This window comes from Mandrillus leucophaeus, unplaced genomic scaffold, assembly GCF_000951045.1.
Source record: "Mandrillus leucophaeus isolate KB7577 unplaced genomic scaffold, Mleu.le_1.0 Scaffold39, whole genome shotgun sequence".
Lineage (NCBI taxonomy): Eukaryota > Metazoa > Chordata > Mammalia > Primates > Cercopithecidae > Mandrillus > Mandrillus leucophaeus.
Window position 1 is genome coordinate 4,752,369 of NW_012104142.1, and position 19,120 is coordinate 4,771,488.

At 40.4% G+C, this 19,120-nt stretch overlaps 2 protein-coding genes across 5 annotated transcripts in view; one reads left to right on the top strand and one right to left on the bottom strand.

The window, feature by feature from the left end:
- NUDT13 (nudix (nucleoside diphosphate linked moiety X)-type motif 13) overlaps nucleotides 1-14,544 on the top strand; it is a 36,422-nt gene extending 21,878 nt beyond the window's left edge. The window contains exons 3-10 of one of the 4 annotated variants that reach the window (XM_011991121.1): nucleotides 2,246-2,317; nucleotides 2,808-2,947; nucleotides 4,949-5,083; nucleotides 7,012-7,118; nucleotides 7,914-8,039; nucleotides 8,194-8,305; nucleotides 9,512-9,666; nucleotides 13,424-14,544. In XM_011991121.1, the coding sequence (XP_011846511.1) occupies nucleotides 7,032-7,118; nucleotides 7,914-8,039; nucleotides 8,194-8,305; nucleotides 9,512-9,666; nucleotides 13,424-13,624 (681 nt within the window). In that variant the 5' untranslated portion in view covers nucleotides 2,246-2,317; nucleotides 2,808-2,947; nucleotides 4,949-5,083; nucleotides 7,012-7,031 and the 3' untranslated portion in view covers nucleotides 13,625-14,544. The remainder of the gene's footprint in view (nucleotides 1-2,245; nucleotides 2,318-2,807; nucleotides 2,948-4,948; nucleotides 5,084-7,011; nucleotides 7,119-7,913; nucleotides 8,040-8,193; nucleotides 8,306-9,511; nucleotides 9,667-13,423) is intronic. The other 3 variants (XM_011991120.1, XM_011991123.1, XM_011991122.1) reach the window with 3 other exon arrangements.
- A 1,824-nt stretch (nucleotides 14,545-16,368) lies between these two features.
- The window catches only part of ECD (ecdysoneless homolog (Drosophila)), a 41,399-nt gene continuing 38,647 nt past the window's right edge, over nucleotides 16,369-19,120 (bottom strand). Inside the window, 1 exon segment of the mRNA XM_011991180.1 lies at nucleotides 16,369-17,534. Coding sequence (XP_011846570.1) covers nucleotides 17,287-17,534 — 248 coding nt within the window. The 3' untranslated portion in view covers nucleotides 16,369-17,286.

The window sequence follows — 19,120 nt, forward strand, 5'->3', positions numbered from 1 at the left end:
AAAAAAAAAAAAGGGATTAAATAAATCTATTTAAGAATGAATAAAAATAATGAGGCCAGGCACGGTAGCTCACACCTGTAATCCCAGCACTTTGGAGGCCAAAATGGGTGGATCACCTGAGGTCAGGAGTTCAAGACCAGCCTGGCCAACATAGCAAAACCCCATCTCTACTAAAAATACCAAAATTAGCTAGGTGTGGTGGCGGACACCTGTAATCCCAGCTACTTGGGAGGCTGAGGCAAGGGAATCACTTGAACCCGGGAGGCAGAGTTTGCAGTGAGCCGAGATCACGCCACTGCACTCCAGCCTGGAAAACAAGAGCGAAATTCTGTCTCAAAACAAAAACAGAGAAAAGAATAAAAGTCTATCAATAAAGAATATGATGTGAAAATGTTTACATATGTTTAAGAAAAAAGGCTACAAATTAGTAGGTTTGATGGATTCTAAATATATATGTATTGATATATAATATTAATCACTTAAGAGAATTCCAAGGTGTAAACAGTGATTATCCCTGAGGGGTGGGATTTTGATGATTTCCTTTTAAAAAAATTGACAATTGTATATTCTGATTATTAAAGACTGACTATTTTTTACTGTTAAAATAAGGAAAAACTTTGTTTTAAAATAATCTAAATATTTTCAGCTTTGATCATCGTAGCAACTTCCATGCTATTATAACTGAAAAGGGAAAATAAATTTTTGAAAATAAGAGTTCCTGATCCAGAGGAATGTAAGGAACTTTTGGATCTCAATTCCAGTTCCAGTAAGGCCTTGGGTCTAAGACCTTAACCTGGGTGTTTTTGTAGGTGTTTTGCTTTTTAGGGTCATTAGGGCAAGTACAGGTTGTACCACTCTTTCTGTTCTTTTACGATGGCAGCAGTGTTTGTTCTATTGTTTATATTTGGTAACTTCTGAGTGACACATGTCTCTCCTTTGACATGCATTGAGTCTTTGCCCCAGGAGGCTACAGTGACTCATAATAAGTTTAAAAATATCACAAGTCTTAAAAGATCAGGTTTCTTTTGTCTTCTATTTATAAAGAGCTCATTGTAACCCCTTTTATCACAGTCAGAATAGGTTCTGAAAGATACCACTGGGTGCATTTGTCTTTTTGCTTTTTATTTTCATGTTGAGCCAGCTCTGCCTACTAGTATTACAAGAATTCTCAGATCCCACAGGAAATATCTGCAAACTATTTTTCCAACTTGACAAAAGCAGCCAGTTTTTACCTGAGCGTCTGTTTTAGGGCTTTTGACAGGCAAAAATGGCTAACCCCAAGGCCCCAGGGGAATCTGCATTCTGTCCCTGCTGTTCACAAGGATTTGAAGGGAGAGACTCAGCCCACCCTTAATGAAGGTACTGGAAAAGCCTGGTACTTACCCCATTACTATTGCCTTTTTTTGAGAAACCAAGAATAGGAGGATGTTCCCTTTTTCCACATTTTCATTTTGGCTACTGAAAATACTATGGCTGGGCACGGTGGCACACGCCTGTAAATCCCAGCACTTTGGGAGGCCGAGGGCAGATCACTTGAGGTCAGGAGTTCGAAACCAGCCTGGCCAACATGATGAAACCCCACCTCTACTAAAATACGAAAATTAGCTGGGCATGCTGGAGCATGCCTGTAATCCCAGGTACTCGGGAGGCTGAGGCACGAGAACTGGCTGAACCTGGGAGGCAGAAGCTGCAGTCAGCTGAGATCATGCCACTGCACTCCAGCCTGGGTGACAGAGTGAGACTCTGTCTCAAAAAAAAAAAAAAAGAAAGAAAGAAAATGAAAATACTATCCTTATTAAATAGGTTAAGTATAGGTTTCATCAGTGCTCCCTTTGTCTTTTTTTTTTTTTTTTTTGAGACGGAGTCTTGCTCTGTCACCCAGCCTTGAGTGCAGTGGCGTGATCTCTGCTCACTGCAACCTTCGCCTCCCAGGTTCAAATGATTCTTCTGCCTCAGCCTTCTGAGTAGCTGGGACTACAGGCACGTGCCACCATGCCCAGCTAATTATTGTATTTTTTGTAGAGACAGGGTTTCACCATATTGGCCAGGCTGGTCTTGAACTCCTGACTTCGTGATCCACCTGCCTTGGCCTCCCAAAGTGCTGGGATTACAGGCGTTAGCCACTGCGCCCGGCCAGGTGCTGCTCCCTGTGCTAGAGATAAGGAGTTAATGGTATCTACTTTGGGATCTAGATGTTTGAAATAAGGGTACATTGAAGGTAAAATTTGTTCTTTATCTTCCCTAGATTGAATGAGGGTCACTGAAGATACAGTGTTTACTCTTTGTCTGCTGTGAAAAAGTCTGTTCCCATCTCTAGGTATTTTGTGGTTGATGTTTTATCACTGTACTTGTTTTCCTTTCACTCCACTGCATGTAAATTCTTGCCTCACAGTGTAATATTGGCAGAGTACCTTGAAGGTCAATTCAGTAAATATTTATTACCCTTGAAGTTCAATTCAATAAATATTTATTGAATCGAGCCATTCAATATGCTAACTACAGAGATACAGAGCTGAGTAAAGATACATTCCCCTTAAGGAGATCATAGTCTCTCAGAGGAGACAGACAAATGAACAAATAAACCAATAGTGCAACCACAGAAGTATAGGTGAGGTACACAGTAAGACAAAGGAGGGAATGAATGATTACCTATAGCCACCTCAAACCCTTTTTGGAGCAAATTAGGTTGTAAATAAATAAAGGGAAATAACCATGGTAGGAGAGGGATGCAGCGGCAGCATTCTCAAAGATGAACGCTATACAGGTAACTAAGGGTGGTTTTGTAATGGTTTATTTCCCAAATACAGGTATTTATTTGAACTGAAGGAAGATGATGATGCATGTAAAAAAGCCCAGCAAACAGGAGCGTTTTACCTCTTTCATGGTCTGGCTCCTCTGCTTCAGACTTCAGCACATCAATACCTGGCCCCCCGACATAGCCTGTTAGGTAAGTCCAGAGTGGACCAGTGGTGTTGACCAGCCTGTGGCCACTAAGCAGAATTCAGCCCATAATGAACTCTAAGAAAGATCCTTGAACTTTGGAGTCTAGATTTTTCAAAAAGCTTTTGAGTCTCATGCTTGTATAACTGCTTCTGCCAACTAATAATTTATTTTATGAACTCTAGTTGTCCAGTCAAATATTATTTGGTGATGAAATGAACCACTAATGCCTTAAACCAGGGGTTGGTAAAACTGCTGTCCAAATTGTACCTGCTACCTATTTTGTAAATTAATTTTTATTGGAACATAGCCATACTCATTCATTGACATATTGTTTATAGCTACTTTTGCACTACAGTGCAGAGTTGTGACAGAGACTGTATGACTCACAAAGCCTAAAATATTTAGTATCTCTTTCCAGAAAGTTTGCCTATCTTTGCCTTAGAGCAGTGAATTCCAGCCTCCACTGAGGTATACACTATTATGCTAATTAAGAGTTCTATCATGGCCGGGCAAGGTGACTCACACTTGTAATCCCAGCACTTTGGGAGGCTGAGGCAGGAGGATCAGGAGGTCAAGACATTGAGACCAACCTGGCTAACAAGTCTCTACTAAAAAATACAAAAAAATTAGCCGGGCGTGGTGGCGGGCGCCTGTAGACCCAGCTACTTGGGAGGCTGAGGCAGGAGAATGGCATGAACCTGGGAGGCGGAGCTTGCAGTGAGCCGAGATCGTGCCACTGCACTCCAACCTGGGTGACAGAGAGAGACTCTGTCTCAAAAAAAAAAAAGAGTTCCATCATAACTTCATTTTTATTAGAAGGGTCAAGATTAAAAGTGAATTAAATTTGCTTTTAGAACTCTTTTAGCATATATAACTAAAGATATCTAAGCCACTGGGATTTGTCATTCAAAATGCAAACTTTGGCTGGGTTGGGTGGCTCATGCCTGTAACCCCAGCATTTTGGGAGGCTAAGGTCGGTGGAATGCTTGAGCCCAGGAGTTCAAAACCAGCCTAGGCAACATAGTGAGACCCTATCTCTACCCAGGAACAAAAAATTAGTCGAGCCTGGTGGTGTCTCAAAGACAGAAAACAAAATGTGAACTTTCAGTTTTATATGAGTCACTATATACTGACTAACTTCTGTATTGCCAGTGAATTTCCCCCATAGGTTAGAAGTTGGAGTACTTGGATAGGTAGTTTCTAGCAGTGCACAAGAATCTGAGGACTCCATCAGAAGGCACTATACATTATTTAGAGATTTAGCAATGTTTATGTTGTATTATGATTTTTTTTGTGTTATGTTATATTATGAACAAATAAATATGAGTCCGTCATGAACAAGTGTATAGGATTTCTCCCTACACAGCACTCATCTCTTAGAGATTGGCATCTCAGATGAGTATTTTACTCTACTTTGGTCCACAAAAGTAGCACATTCTGGAGGTTAATTACAGAACTGGTTTGGTCTTTAACTGTAGCCTTGAACTCCTGGGCTCAAGAGATCCTCCCACCTCTGCCTTCCAAGTTTTTGGAATTACAGGTGTGCACTTCACTGCACCCGGCTGATTTTATTTTTTGTAGAGACAAGGTCTTTCTGTGTTGCCCAGGCTGGTCTCAAACTCCTGGCTTCAAGCGATCCTCCCTGCCCCTCAGCCTTGGTCTCTACCATTTTAAGTGTGACACTTATTTTTTTTTCAATGACTTAATAAGTTAACTATCATGCACCTTACTATCTAGGGGATATTTTCCTTTCATGATACAGTCATAGAGTAATACAATGTTATACAAGAATTCCTTCTTTGGTCTAAAGTCCTCAGATTGCTAAGGAGAAAACAGGCCTGGAAAGGTTAAACGGTTAGACCAAGGTTACATAGCTAATTAGCTGCAGCTGGAAGCCAAGTATACCTACTTTAAGCTGAAGTAGACGATTTTCAGTGAGTCTAATATGGCTGTAGTGATTTAATAGAAACCCTTGTGTTTTGCTTTTCTCCCTTCTGTTTCTTAGAGTTGGAAAGGCTCCTGGGTAAATTTGGACAGGATGCACAAAGAATAGAAGATTCTGTGTTGATTGGATGCTCCGAGCAGCAGGAGGCATGGTTTGCTCTGGATCTAGGTCTGGATAGCTCCTTTTCCATAAGTGGTACATAACATTATTCCTAATGGGTACTTCCCAGTGGTCTTCAGAATTTGGGATTTCACGTAATGGTAAAACTTAAAGGAAAATTTGGGGAATACGAAAGGCTATCAACTTTCTATTTTTTTAAAAAGGACATTAAAAATACTGTCATCTGCTATCATCATTTAAATGAAAATAAAGGATATTTTAATGCCTTCTAAGTTAGGTGATGGGTACATGAATGTTTATGGTATTAGTCTCTGTACCATTATACATTTTATTTATTGAGACAATGTCTTGCTGTCGCCCAGGCTGGAGTGCAGTGGTACAATCACAACTCACTGCAGCCTTGCCCCCCTGGGCTCAAGTAATCCTCCCACCTCAGCCTCCTGAGTAGCTGGGACCATAGGCATGTACTACCATGCCTGGCTAATTTTTAATTTTTTTTTAAATAGAGATGGGGGTCTCCTTATGTTGCTCAGGCTGTTCTCAAACTCCTGGGCACAAGCAATCCTCCCTCCTTAGCCTCCCAAAGTGCTAAGATTATAGGTATGAGCCACCACACCTGGCCTATACATTTTATATATATATATATATATATATATATTTTTTTTTTTTTTTGTGGCGGAGTTTCACTCTTGTTGCCCAGGCTGGAGTGCAATGGTGCGATCTCGGCTCACTGCAGCCTCTGCCTCCCGGGTTCAAGCGATTCTTCTGCCTCAGCCTCCCTAGTAGCTGGGATTACAGGCATGTGCCACCACGCCTGGCTAATTTTGTATTTTTAGTAGAGACTGGGTTTCTCCATGTTGGTCAGGCTGGTCTCGAACTCCTGACCTCAGGTGATTTGCCTGCCTCAGCCTCCCAAAGTGCTGGGATTACAGGCAGGAGCCACGGCGCCCGGTCACATTTTGTATATTTCAATATTTCATAAGAAATGTTAAAAAAAACTTATGACATCATTCTTATTTCTTTTATGAATACAGGTGAATAAAAATGTTTCCATAGAGTAGCTCTGGGTCCACAGACCTGCAGTTGGGAACCACTTTGCTATTGGCTCATGGCTCCTGTCAGGCTTTCCTTCTGTCTTTAATGGTCTAGGTATAAATGTAGTGATGCTGGGATGAGGTCAGATAGGAGCCATGAGGTCCCACTTCATCTCTTTTCCAAGGATAAGCTAATGCAAATGTTCTTGTTGCCGCGAAGAAGATCTTGAGACATACTATGTGCTAATGTTTCCCAAACTGGCCTGAATATAAGAATCACCTGGTGCTTGTTAAAAAATAGAGATTGCTGGGCCTCACTCCATGCCAGCTGCTTTAGAATCTCCAGGTAGGGGCTTGAGAATCTTGCTTTTTAAAAAAATTTTATGTATATCTTTATTTATTTTGAGATGGAGTTTTGCTGTCACCCAGGCTGGAGTGCAATGGTGCAATCTCGGTTCACTGAACCTCTGTCTCCTGGGTTCAAGTGATTCTCCTGCCTCAGCCTCCCGAGTAGCTGGGATTACAGGCACCCGCCACCAAGCCTGGCTAAGTTTTGTGTTTTTAGTACAGACAGGGTTTCACCATGTTGGCCAGGCTGGTCTCGAACTCCTGACTTCACGTGATTCACCCTGCTCGGCTTCCCAAAGTGCCATGCCTGGCCTTTTTTAAATTTTAGAGATGGGGTCTTGCTGGAGAGCAGTGGCTATTCACAGGTGTGATCATAGTGCACTGTATGTAGCCTGGAACTCCTAATGGCCTCAAGCCATCCTCCTGCCCCCGCCTCCTGAGTAGCTGGGACTACAGGCACACAACCCCACACCCAGCTGAGAACCTGGATATATTTTACTTTCTCCAGTTCAGTCTCAAGAGGCAAGTTTGGGAAACACTATTTTAACAGGACAGACTGGAGAGAGGCCCTGAAGCAAAGTTTGTCATTGTTTAATTTCATTATCTTTTCTAATTTTCTAGCCTCCTTACACAAACCTGAAATGGAGACAGAGCTCAAGGGGTCTTTCATTGAGCTGAGAAAGGCTCTCTTTCAACTCAATGCAAGGGATGCCTCCATGCTGTCCACGGTAGATTCTGGTTTCTCATTCTGCAGGAAATTTAGTAGAGCACTATGTGTGGGTAAATCCACGTGTAAATCCAAGGCTACAGTGACGTTTGATTTCTTCTTTTGCAGATTCTAGTCCTTTCTACAAACACTGGCAGGACAATGTGCTGTAGGAAGATTGCTTATTCTCCCTTCTTTTGCCCTTGTTTTTGGCAGAACCACTGTCAAGATCATTGTCTCCTAAAGACATGCAGATCTATGGCAATAGGATCTGACAGCCTCATAAACATTTTTAGTGACCCACACAGCATGACATACAGCATCATGTTTTCCCTAAGAGAAATTACTTTACATTGCTTTAATGACTTGCCCTCACAGCTTTAGATTTCACTTGCTAAAGTATTTTGATTGTGCATTTAATTTAAAAAGAAACTTCTAAATATTTTTTTAGTCGCAAAAAATTCCAACTTTACTGGGGAGGAGAACATTTTAGGATGTTCAACTATACTGGGAATGTTTTATTTTTAAGCTGGTTAGTGAATACATGGGTGTTCATTTTATTACCTTATATACTTTATATGTTTTAAATCATAATACGTTTAAAAATATGCTTTCTTTTATTCAGATTTCTGATGCTAGAGGAATATGTTCAGTTAGTTTACTTGTCCTAAAATTTAAACAGTAACCATTTAAATTACGTGGGCTGGAAACAGATTGGCATTTCCCTGTGAGTTGTTCCAGATAGTAGGCCCAGTGCTGTTAAAGATGAGCCCCGCATTCTCTACAAATGAAACCAGGCCCATATTTGTGTCCCTAGGCTCAAGCTCTTCTCCGCTGGCATGATGCTCATCAGTTCTGCAGCAGAAGTGGGCAGCCCACCAAGAAGAACGTGGCTGGCAGCAAGCGTGTGTGCCCTTCCAATAATATCATCTATTATCCACAGGTAAGTATTGCTGTAAGAGGACAGTAATCCAAGAAGACTGTGCACCGCTTTGTCCTGGGGAAGAAAGCCTGTGCAGTTCCTTAATTATACATTGCTTTAGCTCATTGGCAGGCCCCCAAGTGCCAGCATCTCAGTTTCCATTCCCCTTTCCTAGATGGCTCCTGTGGTGATCACGCTGGTGTCAGATGGGACCCGATGCCTGCTTGCCCGCCAAAGCTCCTTTCCCAAGGGAATGTATTCTGCCTTGGCAGGTTTTTGTGATATAGGTAAGGAGTTAAAGGGATATACAGGTGACACTGGAAGATACACAATCTTACTAATACAATCTTCTCTGTCTTGTTGCTATGGAGTTTGGATTCCCAAGCACATTCTTTTCTATCATGTCAAGAAAACTGCCTTCTGGCATTATATATATATATATAAAATTTCTGGCATTATAAACACACACACACACACACATATAAAAAATTTTTTCCTTTCCTTTTTTTTTGAGACAGAGTCTCACCCTGTTGTTCAAGCTAGAGTGCAGTGGCACAATCATGGCTCATTGCAGCCTCAACCTTCTGGGCTCAAGCAATGCTCCCACCTCAGCCTCCTGAATAGCTAGGACTACAGACGCAGGCTATCATGCCCGGCTAATTTTTAAAAATTTTTGTAGACACAGGATCTCGCTGTGTTGCCTAGGCCAGTCCTGAACTCCTGGCTTCAAGTGACCTGCCTGCCTTGACCTCCCAATGTGTTGGGATTACAGGTGTGAGCCACACAATTTTTTTAAGCAAATTTTCAAACATAGGAGATTGTTGAAAGAATTATACAGTGAACACCCATACACACACTACCCAGATTCTATAATTCTTTTTCTTCTTCACATGTAGGCATTTGTTTGTAGGGAGGCCACAAGCTTCGTGCCTCTCATCACAATGACCCCAAATTCCTGTTGGGTGTGTTATAAACAGAGGAGCCATTCTTTAGGCCCCCTGCTCTGAGCACACCCCTAGATTCCATAAATTTTTACTACACTTTATCACAAAGCTGTTCATCTATCCATTAATTAATCTATCTTATTTTTTGATGCACAGATTTAAGATATTAGTACACTTCTTCCTATTTCAGCAGGCATAACATTAGCTAAAATTCAGTATTTATTTACAGGTTGGTTTTTTTCTCTAGTCTATTGGGGTCAAATTTGCAAATGGTGAAAAGTGGAATTTTATGAAAGCTGAGGGCAGTAGTCCCTCCTACTGTCACCCTTACTTTGCATTATAATAACTAACCTAGCAGGCTTAAGCACTGTGGTTCAATACACAGCTCTGGACCTGATTCTTACTGTTGGAATGACTCAGAGTTTTAGGACACTCCCAAGAGCATTTCATTGCAACTTTGGAGCCAGTGTTGTGTGCCTTTCTCAAATGGGCTGTCTGTATCACCCTTCTAGCTACAGGGCTGTCCTGAATTAATCTGAGTGCTTGTAGGTGAAAGTGTGGAAGAGACCATCCGTCGAGAAGTTGCAGAAGAGGTGGGATTGGAGGTGGAAAGCCTGCAGTACTGTGCATCCCAGCACTGGCCCTTTCCTAGTGGCTCACTCATGATTGCTTGCCATGCAACTGTGAAACCAGGGCAAACAGAAGTAAGTTCTTATGTTTCCCTTATGCTGTGATAGTTCTTTTGCTTCGTCTAATCTGCTCATCAGCAAGTACTTATTAAGCACTTGTCTAGTCCAGCATCATCTAGATTATATAAACATTTGTAAAATATGATTCAGGGCTGAGCACGGTGGCTCATGCCGGTAATCCCAACACTTTGGGAGACTGACGTGTGCGGATCACTTGAGGTCAGGAGTTCAAGACCAGCCTGGCCAACATGGCAAAACCCCATCTCTACTGAAAATACAAAAATTAAGGCCGGGCGCGGGTGGCTCATGCCTGTAATCTGAGCACTTTGGGAGGCTGAGGTAGGTGGATCACAAGGTCAGGTGTTCAAGACCAGCCTGGCCAAGATAGTGAAACCTTATCTCAACTAAAAATACAAAAATTGGCTGGGCGTGGTGGCAGGCACCTGTAGTCCCAGCTACTTGGGAGGCTAAGGCAGGAGAACTGCTTGAACCCAGGAGGTGGAGATTGCGGTGAGCTGAGGTCGAGCCATTGCACTCCAGCCTGGGCAACGGCAAGAATGCATCTCGAAAATAAATAAATAAATTAATTAAATTAAATATGATTTATGCCCTCAAGGAATTTGCAGCCTATTAAAGGAAGCAAATAATCTCCATTCTTCCTTGCATATATGTCAGTCATGAGATAATTTCTTTTCTTTTTTTTTTTTTTTTTTTTGAGACTGAGTCTTACTCTGTCACCCAGCCTGAGTGCTGCAGTGGCACAATCTCAGTTCACTGCAACCTCTGCCTCCTGGGTTCAAGTGATTCTCCTGCTTCAGCAGAGAAGTATATACCCTTGAAATTATCAAACCATCATCACTATCAATGCCATAAACGTATTCATCACCTACAAAAGTGTCCTTCCACCTTTTATTTTTCTCCCACCCCACTATTGTTTTTTTTATTTTGTGGTAAAAGCACTTGACGTGAGATCTATTTTCTTAGCAAATTTTTATGTGTATAATATAGTATTATTAATTGTAGACCTTATGGTATACAGATCTTCAAAACTTATTTTGCATGACTGACACCTTGTACCCTTTGACCAGTGGCCACCCCCGCCATTTTCCCCTCTCTTCAGCTCCTGGCAACCACCACTCTACTCTCTGCTTCTATAAGTTTGCCTATTTTAGATTCCACATATAAGTGAGATCATACAATATTTGTCTTTCTGTGTCTGGCTTATTTCACTTAGCATGTCCTTTGGACCCATCTATCTTGTTGCAAATGCAGGATTTCCTTCCTTTTTAAGGCTGAATAATATTCTATTCTATGTATATACCACATTTTCTTTATCTATTCATCCATTGTGAATAATGCTGCAGTGAACATGGGAGTGCAGATACCTCTTCAAGATCCAGATTTCAGTCCCTTTGGACATATATCCAGAAGTGGGTTGCTAGATCAAAGGGTCATTCTATTTTTAATTTTTTGAGGAACCTCCATATCTTTTTCCATAGTAGGTGCACCAACTTACATTACCCCCAACAGTATACATGGGTTTCCTTTTCTCTACATCCTTACTAATACCTGCTGTCCTTTGTACTTTTTAATAGTAGCCATTAAAGAAGGTATAATAGTAGCCATCAAAGAAGGTATGAGGTTTTCATTTGCATTTGCCTGATTATTAGTGATGTTGAGCACCTTTTCACACACCTGTTGGCCATTTGAATATCTTCTTTGGAGAAATGTCTATTTAGATCCTTTGCCCATTTTTAAGTTGGCTTATTTATTTTTTGGTATTAAGTTGTAGGAGTTCCTTAAATATTTTGGATATTAACTCCTTATTAGATATAGGGTCTGCAAATATTTTCTCCCATTCTGCAGGTTGTCTCTTCACTCTGTTGATAGATTCCCTGACTCTGCAGAAGCTTTAGTTTGATAGAATCCCTACTTGTCTATCTTTGCTTTTCTTGCCTGTGCTTTTGGTGTCATATCTAAGAGATTGCTGCCCAGTCTAATGTCTAGAAATTTATTCCTTTATGTTTTCTTCTAAGAGTTTTATTGTTTCAAGTTTTACATTTAAGTCTTTAATCCATTTTAAGTTGGTTTTTGTATATGGTGTAAGATAAGGGTCCAATTTTGCACGTGGATATCTGATGTTCCCAACACAGTTTTTTTTTTTTTTTAAGACGGAGTCTGGCTCTGTTGCCCAGGCTGGAGTGCAGTGGCTGGATCTCAGCTCACTGCAAGCCCTGCCTCCCGGGTTCACGCCATTCTCCTGCCTCAGCCTCCCGAGTAGCTGGGAGTACAGGTGCCCGCCACCTCGCCCGGCTAATTTTTTTTGTATTTTTAGTAGAGACGGGGTTTCACCATGTTAGCCAGGATGGTCTCGATCTTCTGACCTCGTGATCCACCCGTCTTGGCCTCCCAAAGTGCTGGGAATACAGGCTTGAGCCTCCGCGCCCGGCCCCAACACAGTTTTTATGAGACAATTTATCTTTTATTGTCAGGACTTAAGAGTGTCTTACATATAGTAGGCACACAATCAGGCATCATTTAATGACTGACTGCAGGATTGGTCTTACTGCTCAAGTCAGTTAGGATGCTGGGAACTAAAAATAGAGTCTCACTCTTGTCGCCCAGGCTGGAGTGCAGTGGCACGATCTCAGCTCAGTGCAACCTTTGCCTCCCGGGTTCAAGCAATTCTCCTGCTCAGCCACCTGAGTAGCTAGGATTACAGGTGCCTGCCAGCATGCCGGGCTAGTTTTTGTATTTTTATTAGAAACGGGGTTCCACCATGTTGGCCAGGCTGGTCTCAAACTCCTGACCTCAGGTGATCCTTCCACCTCAGCCTCCCAAAGTGCTGGGATTATGGGCATAAGCCACCATGCCTGGCTAGACATTGTCTTATCCAATGTCATCTTGCACTTCCCTGACCGATGGTCTCTGCCTGCCGAAGTTTGCCTATTGTATGTTTTGGTTTTTATAGAATCTTTTATAGAATATCTAATCTATTTCAGCTTCCTCAGCATGAAGTTCACATTACTTTGCTTCTTGCAAAGATGAGACTATGCTTTTGACTATCGTTAACCCTTATCCTTTAAAAAAAAAAAACAGTGGCTGGGCACGGTGGCTCACGCCTGTAATCCCAGCACTTTGGGAGGCAGGTGGATCACCTGAGGTCAGGAGTTCTAAACCAGCCTGTCCAACACGGTGAAACCCCGTCTCTGCTAAAAATACAAAGAAATTAGCCGGGTGTGGTGGTGGGTGCCTGTAATCCCAACTATTCGGGAGGCTGAGGCAGGAGAATCATTTGAACCTGGGAGACGGAGGTTGCAGTGAGCCAAGATCACATCATTGCCCTCCAGCCTGGGCAAAAAGAGCAAAACTCCATCTCAAAAAAAATAAAAATAAAAAAGTAATATTTGTATGTTCTTTTTTAATTGAAAAATTTATACAATCAATAGAGACACAAGGAAAAATAGGTATTATTCATAATTTATTCTCAATGTTAACCACTCTCAACATTTTAGTATTTGTACTTCCAGGATTTATTTAATATATCTTTTTTTTTTTTTTACTATGTTAAAAATATATTTAACTCTCATTTCTTAATTATGCCTCTTTTGCTTCTGGACAGTATCTAGAACTGACTTTCATCTAACCTGGAGATCCCAGGTATTATCTTCTAAGATTGCTTAGTTCTAGAATCATTTTCTGACCTTTGGCCATAGTATTCTAAATTTTGTAGCTCCTGACCTTACATCCTTTTCTTCCTTATGTCTTTCAGATCCAGGTGAACTTGAGAGAATTAGAGACAGCTGCCTGGTTCAGTCATGATGAGGTAGCCACAGCCCTGAAGAGAAAGGGCCCCTATACTCAGCAACAGAATGGGACTTTCCCATTCTGGCTGCCCCCTAAGTTAGCCATCTCCCACCAACTGATTAAGGAGTGGGTGGAAAAACAGACCTGTTCTTCCCTGCCTGCTTAGCCCAGACCAAGTAACTTAGATCGCTCCTTGGTATTCCTGAGGGACAAACTAGAGATCAGTTGACAAAGAAGTGAAAAAGACAAGCTACAGGACCTCAGAAGGGCAGAGCAGAGGGTGAGCCTACAGTAAGACACTTCTATCAGCAGTGTTAATGGAAGAAATTCCTACCAATGGGCAATCAAAAAAGCCAGTGTGAGAAGAAAACTGATGAGCTGTCAACTGTCAAAACTCAGGGGGAAGGCGGAAGCATTAGTTTGGATGCAGGCCCTTGTTCAGTCATTTTCTCCAAGGCCTTGGAAACAAACATCTTTTGGCATATGGCTTGTTAATGTTGTGTTTACACTAACTGCCAAAATGTGCCTGTTGTAAGTTTGGTGAAAACTTCTTTTATCTTAGTATTGAAAATATATAGCAAGTTTCAAGTCATTACTGAGTTACTTGTTACCCTTACAGAATTAAGAAAAATAGCACAGTATAACATATTTAAATTCATGTACAGGTGCATTCTAGTTACATGTACATGGTAGTTAAATAAAAGTCATAATTAAGTCATTATGACTCAGAGTACTTTATAATAAACCAGATGCCATGAGGCTCTGTTGAGGTAGTAGAATCTCAATGGGACTCCAGAGAGTAAGTCTTTTTTGCTGTTTTCAGCTCTGTCACATGCTCAGTTCGTGACCCAGGGAAAAGACTCTCGCTTTGCCATGCCTGTTTTCCTAAATAAAACAGTTGCTGGCATTTGCACATCCACAATGTGTTGATTAACTTTAACAAAGGGATTGGTGGAGATAAACAGATGCCAAACCTGACCTATTTCTTAAACTTTATGGAATAAACTAAATTTAGGATTTCTCATCATTCATATATGATGCCATAAGGGAGAAGAGATTATTTGGGGAAAATAAAATGTCCACACCTTTGTTCTGATGTCTTTTTCTGTTCTATGAATTGAGAAAATTTTACAAGGTGAGAATTTGGGGGTAGGGGAAAGGATCCCTATTGGTGACAATTAAACAATTAAGTCCAGGTTTCAAGTCAGTGGAACAACTGAAGCAATGTGCAGGAGAAATGTTAGAGGTCTTGCTGAAAAGAGGAAATAATCATATCTTCAGAAGATTCTAGGCACTAATTTGTGATTAAAGACACAAGCTCCAGAGACCCTAAGGTTATTTACACGTCAAAGTCCCATACGACTAAGTTCCAAAGTCCCATAGGACTAAAGAGATTCTAGAACTAGAAAAGTTAAAGCACTGAATTCCCTTTTGATCTCAAAAGGTCATTGCTCTCTCCACAGCCAGCAAACCATCATTGCTTTGGGGAAATCAAAGTGCCTTCATCAGGAAATGTTGAGGGATAATATGTGATGGGACTTGATTGTCTTGTTAGATTGGCAGCTTGCCTTTACCTGGGCTGAACCCAGCATGCAGAAGGGTAAAGCACTCACAAAAGAGAGGTTCTGAGATTTCTTCATATCTTGCAGTTAGAAGAAAACAGTTCAGGGTCCATGTGTATTACCATCTCCCAATCTTTTCTATCTCTATGTGGGTGTGTTTGTGAGCACATGTGTACACATCCCCAATCTGAAAATACTGATAGAAAGGGGAGTGTGCGGAGTTCCTGGTTATGAGTTTCCCAAACTTACCATGGAGTAACTGTTTGTTTTTTGATTAATGTGTTTTTGGGAAAGAAAAGATGAGAGTGGCTAGCAGCAGGAGCTGCAACATTGAACTTTGCTTCTCAGTAGTGAGTGGGAAAAGAACTTTGCTGTAGAACTCCAAGGATATCTGAAAGCTGAGGCAGAAAAGAACAGGCTTGGGATACTGAAAATGGCAGATAAATAAAAGAAACTTTGGTACAGGGCCTACCTGACCTGAGAATATATATGTGGACAATGAATTATGAAGGTGCTAAGGATAAATATAACTCATCTGGGTCCATGATGCAGAATAGAAAAACAGGTGAAAGTCAGTCAGCCCTGGTAACCAGAATTTTAAAAATTTTCATTTATATTTTTGCCTGTCTATCACCCCTTCTCTACCCAATATTTAATCCTCAATGAAGATAAACCTAATGTACCACAAGTGCAATGGGGGGAAACCTTTTTCTTATAGTTGAGCTGGGATGGCATTCTGGACCCCATTTTTAACATGAGAAATGTAGCTTCAAAACAAACAATAAAAATATATTTAAAATAATTATTATTTAAAATGTTAAAATGTTGCACAATATCATCTGATGTGTTACTTTAGTCAATGTGTAACACTTACCCTCTTCCTTAGTTCACTTCAGTGAACACTAGGAAGAGAAAGGATTGGAGTGGGGTATGGTATATTTAGTATTTATTTATTTATTTATTTTTGAGACGGAGTTTCGCTCTTGTCGCTTGGGCTGGAGTGCAATGGTGCAATCTTGGCTCACTGCAACCCCTGGCTCCCGGATTCAAGCTATTCTCCTGCCTCAGCCTCCCAAGTAGCTGGGATTACAGGCACCCACCACCACGCCCAGCCATATTTAGTTTTTATTAGTTTGTGATAGTAAGTTCTCAAATGAGAACTCTACTACACCATTCTCCTAATTCCTCCCTTGGTCACTGGAGAGGGAACAGTATGAATCTACTTCCATTGTTTTTACTTGGATAGGGTAAGATATAGTAAGGGCATGTCTCTGCTGCATGCGATAATAAAGAAGAATCCAGAGACCTAGATTATAAAAACATGGTCAATATATGGAGCTGTCTGTAGAGAAGACTTTTTTTTTTGCTTTTAATGGTGAATTTTATGATATATAGATAATGATTTATTTTAGGAGGAATATGAGAATCATTTTAAGAAACATTTCATCTTAGCAATAGATATATCAGCTATATTAAATATCAAACCAATTAATTAATTAAAACAATTAAGTACAGTATCAGGTATGAAATGTCCAAAATAGGCAAATCCATAGAGACAGAAAGTAAACTAGTGGTTTCTAGGGGCTGGGAGTGGAAGGGAATGAGAGACTATTAGTGAGTATGGGGTTTCTAATATTCTAGAATTAGATGGTGGTGATGGTTGCACAATTTTGTAAATATACTAAAAACCCCTGAATTGTATAAAGGGTAAATTTTTTGGTATGTGACTTATATCTCAATATAGCTGTTATTTACAAGTAAATAAGTTCTATATCTTGCTTCAGGTACATACATACATGTAAAAATTCACTGACTGTACACTCAAGATTTGTGCACTTAACCATATGCATGTTATGCCACATTAAAAAAATTGAAAAGAAAAAGTGAATGAGTTATCAAATCCAAATCTGTCAGCTTGAAATTTTGATCTGAGGATGAATAGCAGTAAGGGAGAAATTTAAATATTTAGAATTACTCCAAGGGTATATTGTGGTAGGCCATGTCCTTAGCACAAAGTGTGTGAATTTCATCTCAAAGTTGTCTAGGGGTTAGATTCTACCCTGCCAAGTTCAAAACCTGTGTGTAACCCACAGCTGAGATCACAAAGACTTGTGCCAAGAGGGCCACAATTCTCATGTAGGAGAAGTCAATCTGTAAAACTTGTAATGAAGAAACATTTTTACTAAATGAGTAATCTAAACTAGAAATGAACAGAATCATATTCAATATTTATTTAAAAAGAGAAAAGAGAAGCTAAATGTGCTGGTTAATTTTTCGTTGGCTTACTTGTTGGTCTGTGATCGGTGTTGTCAGGCAGTTGCACTCCCATGCTTTGTAAAAGATTGGAAGCGGGTCCTGCCAGTCCAGCTTGGGAGCTATAGGATTCCAATATATTTGAAACCAGGTTCAGGTCCACATCTACTGGTGCCATAACAGATTCTCCTGTATCAGAATCTTCCTGATCTGAATTGTTGTCAGTAGTCTGGGATACAGGTTCCTTATTCATGGAGGGAAAAGAAAATTATGGGATAATATATCATTAGGTTGCATGGTGGTTACAATAAAAAGATAACTAAGCCACAATGTAAATTTGCATTCCAAATTAAAAAGGAAACTTCTTATCCTTGGTGATATAAACTGAAAATGAAGTCTAATAAGTTATATGGCTTAGCACAGATATTAACACTTGGTTCTAAAGATTATAAGACACTTCTCTCCAGGAAAGATTCCTGCAAATCAAATAAATCGCATGTCTATTTTGAAATAGCTCAAGGGCTAACAGAATTAAGAAGGTACATTTATAACTTGTCTAAGAGTCTTAAAAGAAAGAAACATAAAAGTGAATATTAAATGAAATAATAATGTAAATTTTCTTCAAAATGAAAGAAGCGAGTGTTCCTTTCTTTCCCAGTGAAAAAGCTTAAAAATGAAAACACAAGGCTTTGTGGTTGCAACCACAAAGACTCTAAATTGTTAGTTGGGCCTCTGATTCCACAAGCTGGGGAAAGGATTTGAAAGATTACAGCTCGATAGACTTTTATGTCCTTGCTACCCAAAGTGTAGTCCATGGAGCAGCAGAATCTCCATCGCTTGGGGCTTATTAGAAATGGAAAATCTCAGCTGGGAGTGGTGGCTCACACCTGTAATCCCAGCACTTTGGGAGGCTGAGGTGGGTGGATCACTTGAGGTCAGGAGTCTGAGAGACCAGCCTGGCCAACTGTCTCTACTAAAAATACAAAAATTAGCCAGGCATGGCGGTGCACACCTGTAGTCCCAGCTACTTCAGAGGCTGAGGCAGGAGAATCGCTTAAACCCAGGAGGCAGAGGGTGCAGTGAGCCAAGATTGCACCACTGCACTCCAGCCTGGGTGATAGAGGGAGACTTCCATCTCAAATTAAAAATAATAATAATAATAAAATAAAACAAAGTGATTTTAAAAAAAAAAAAAGGAAAATCTCAGGCTTCATCCCAGGCCTACTTAATCAGAATCTATGTTGTAACATGATCCTTTGGTTTATATTCACATTAAAATTTAAGAAATACTGCTGCTTTAGATAAATCTAATGTATGGTTTCTACTAGATTTTGACAATTCTGGAAGTGATTATAGTTTTAAAAGTGGTTTAGATGACCAAAGCAAGGGGAATTAACATTAATTACAGGCCTATTGTAGGTTTTTCTGCTGTCTGATTTGGTTCTCATGTTAATTCTATGACATGAGGATTACTGGTTTATAGACACAGTGCCAGTGGACAGCTGAGGTAGACTTCAAACCCTCACCCATAAGACTCCAGGGTCCTTGCTCTTTCCATAATGCCTCTGTTTAGGATTAGACAGTAGTGGCATTAAAAACTAGGATGAAAACATAAATGGAAGGTGAATTCTAAATTTGGCTCTAAATTAGGGAAACATACAAAATAAACTGTCAAAACTGGAAAGTTATTTGGATGTTTAAGATCCTTTCTATTTATTTACTTATGTTATTTTGTTTTAATCCACTGTGGCCCAAGGCACAGTCTCAAAAGGTCTTGAGAACATGTGCCCTCTCTTTTTTAAAATCCATTTAAGCTGTAGTTTTTTAAAACTACTTTTTTTTTTTTT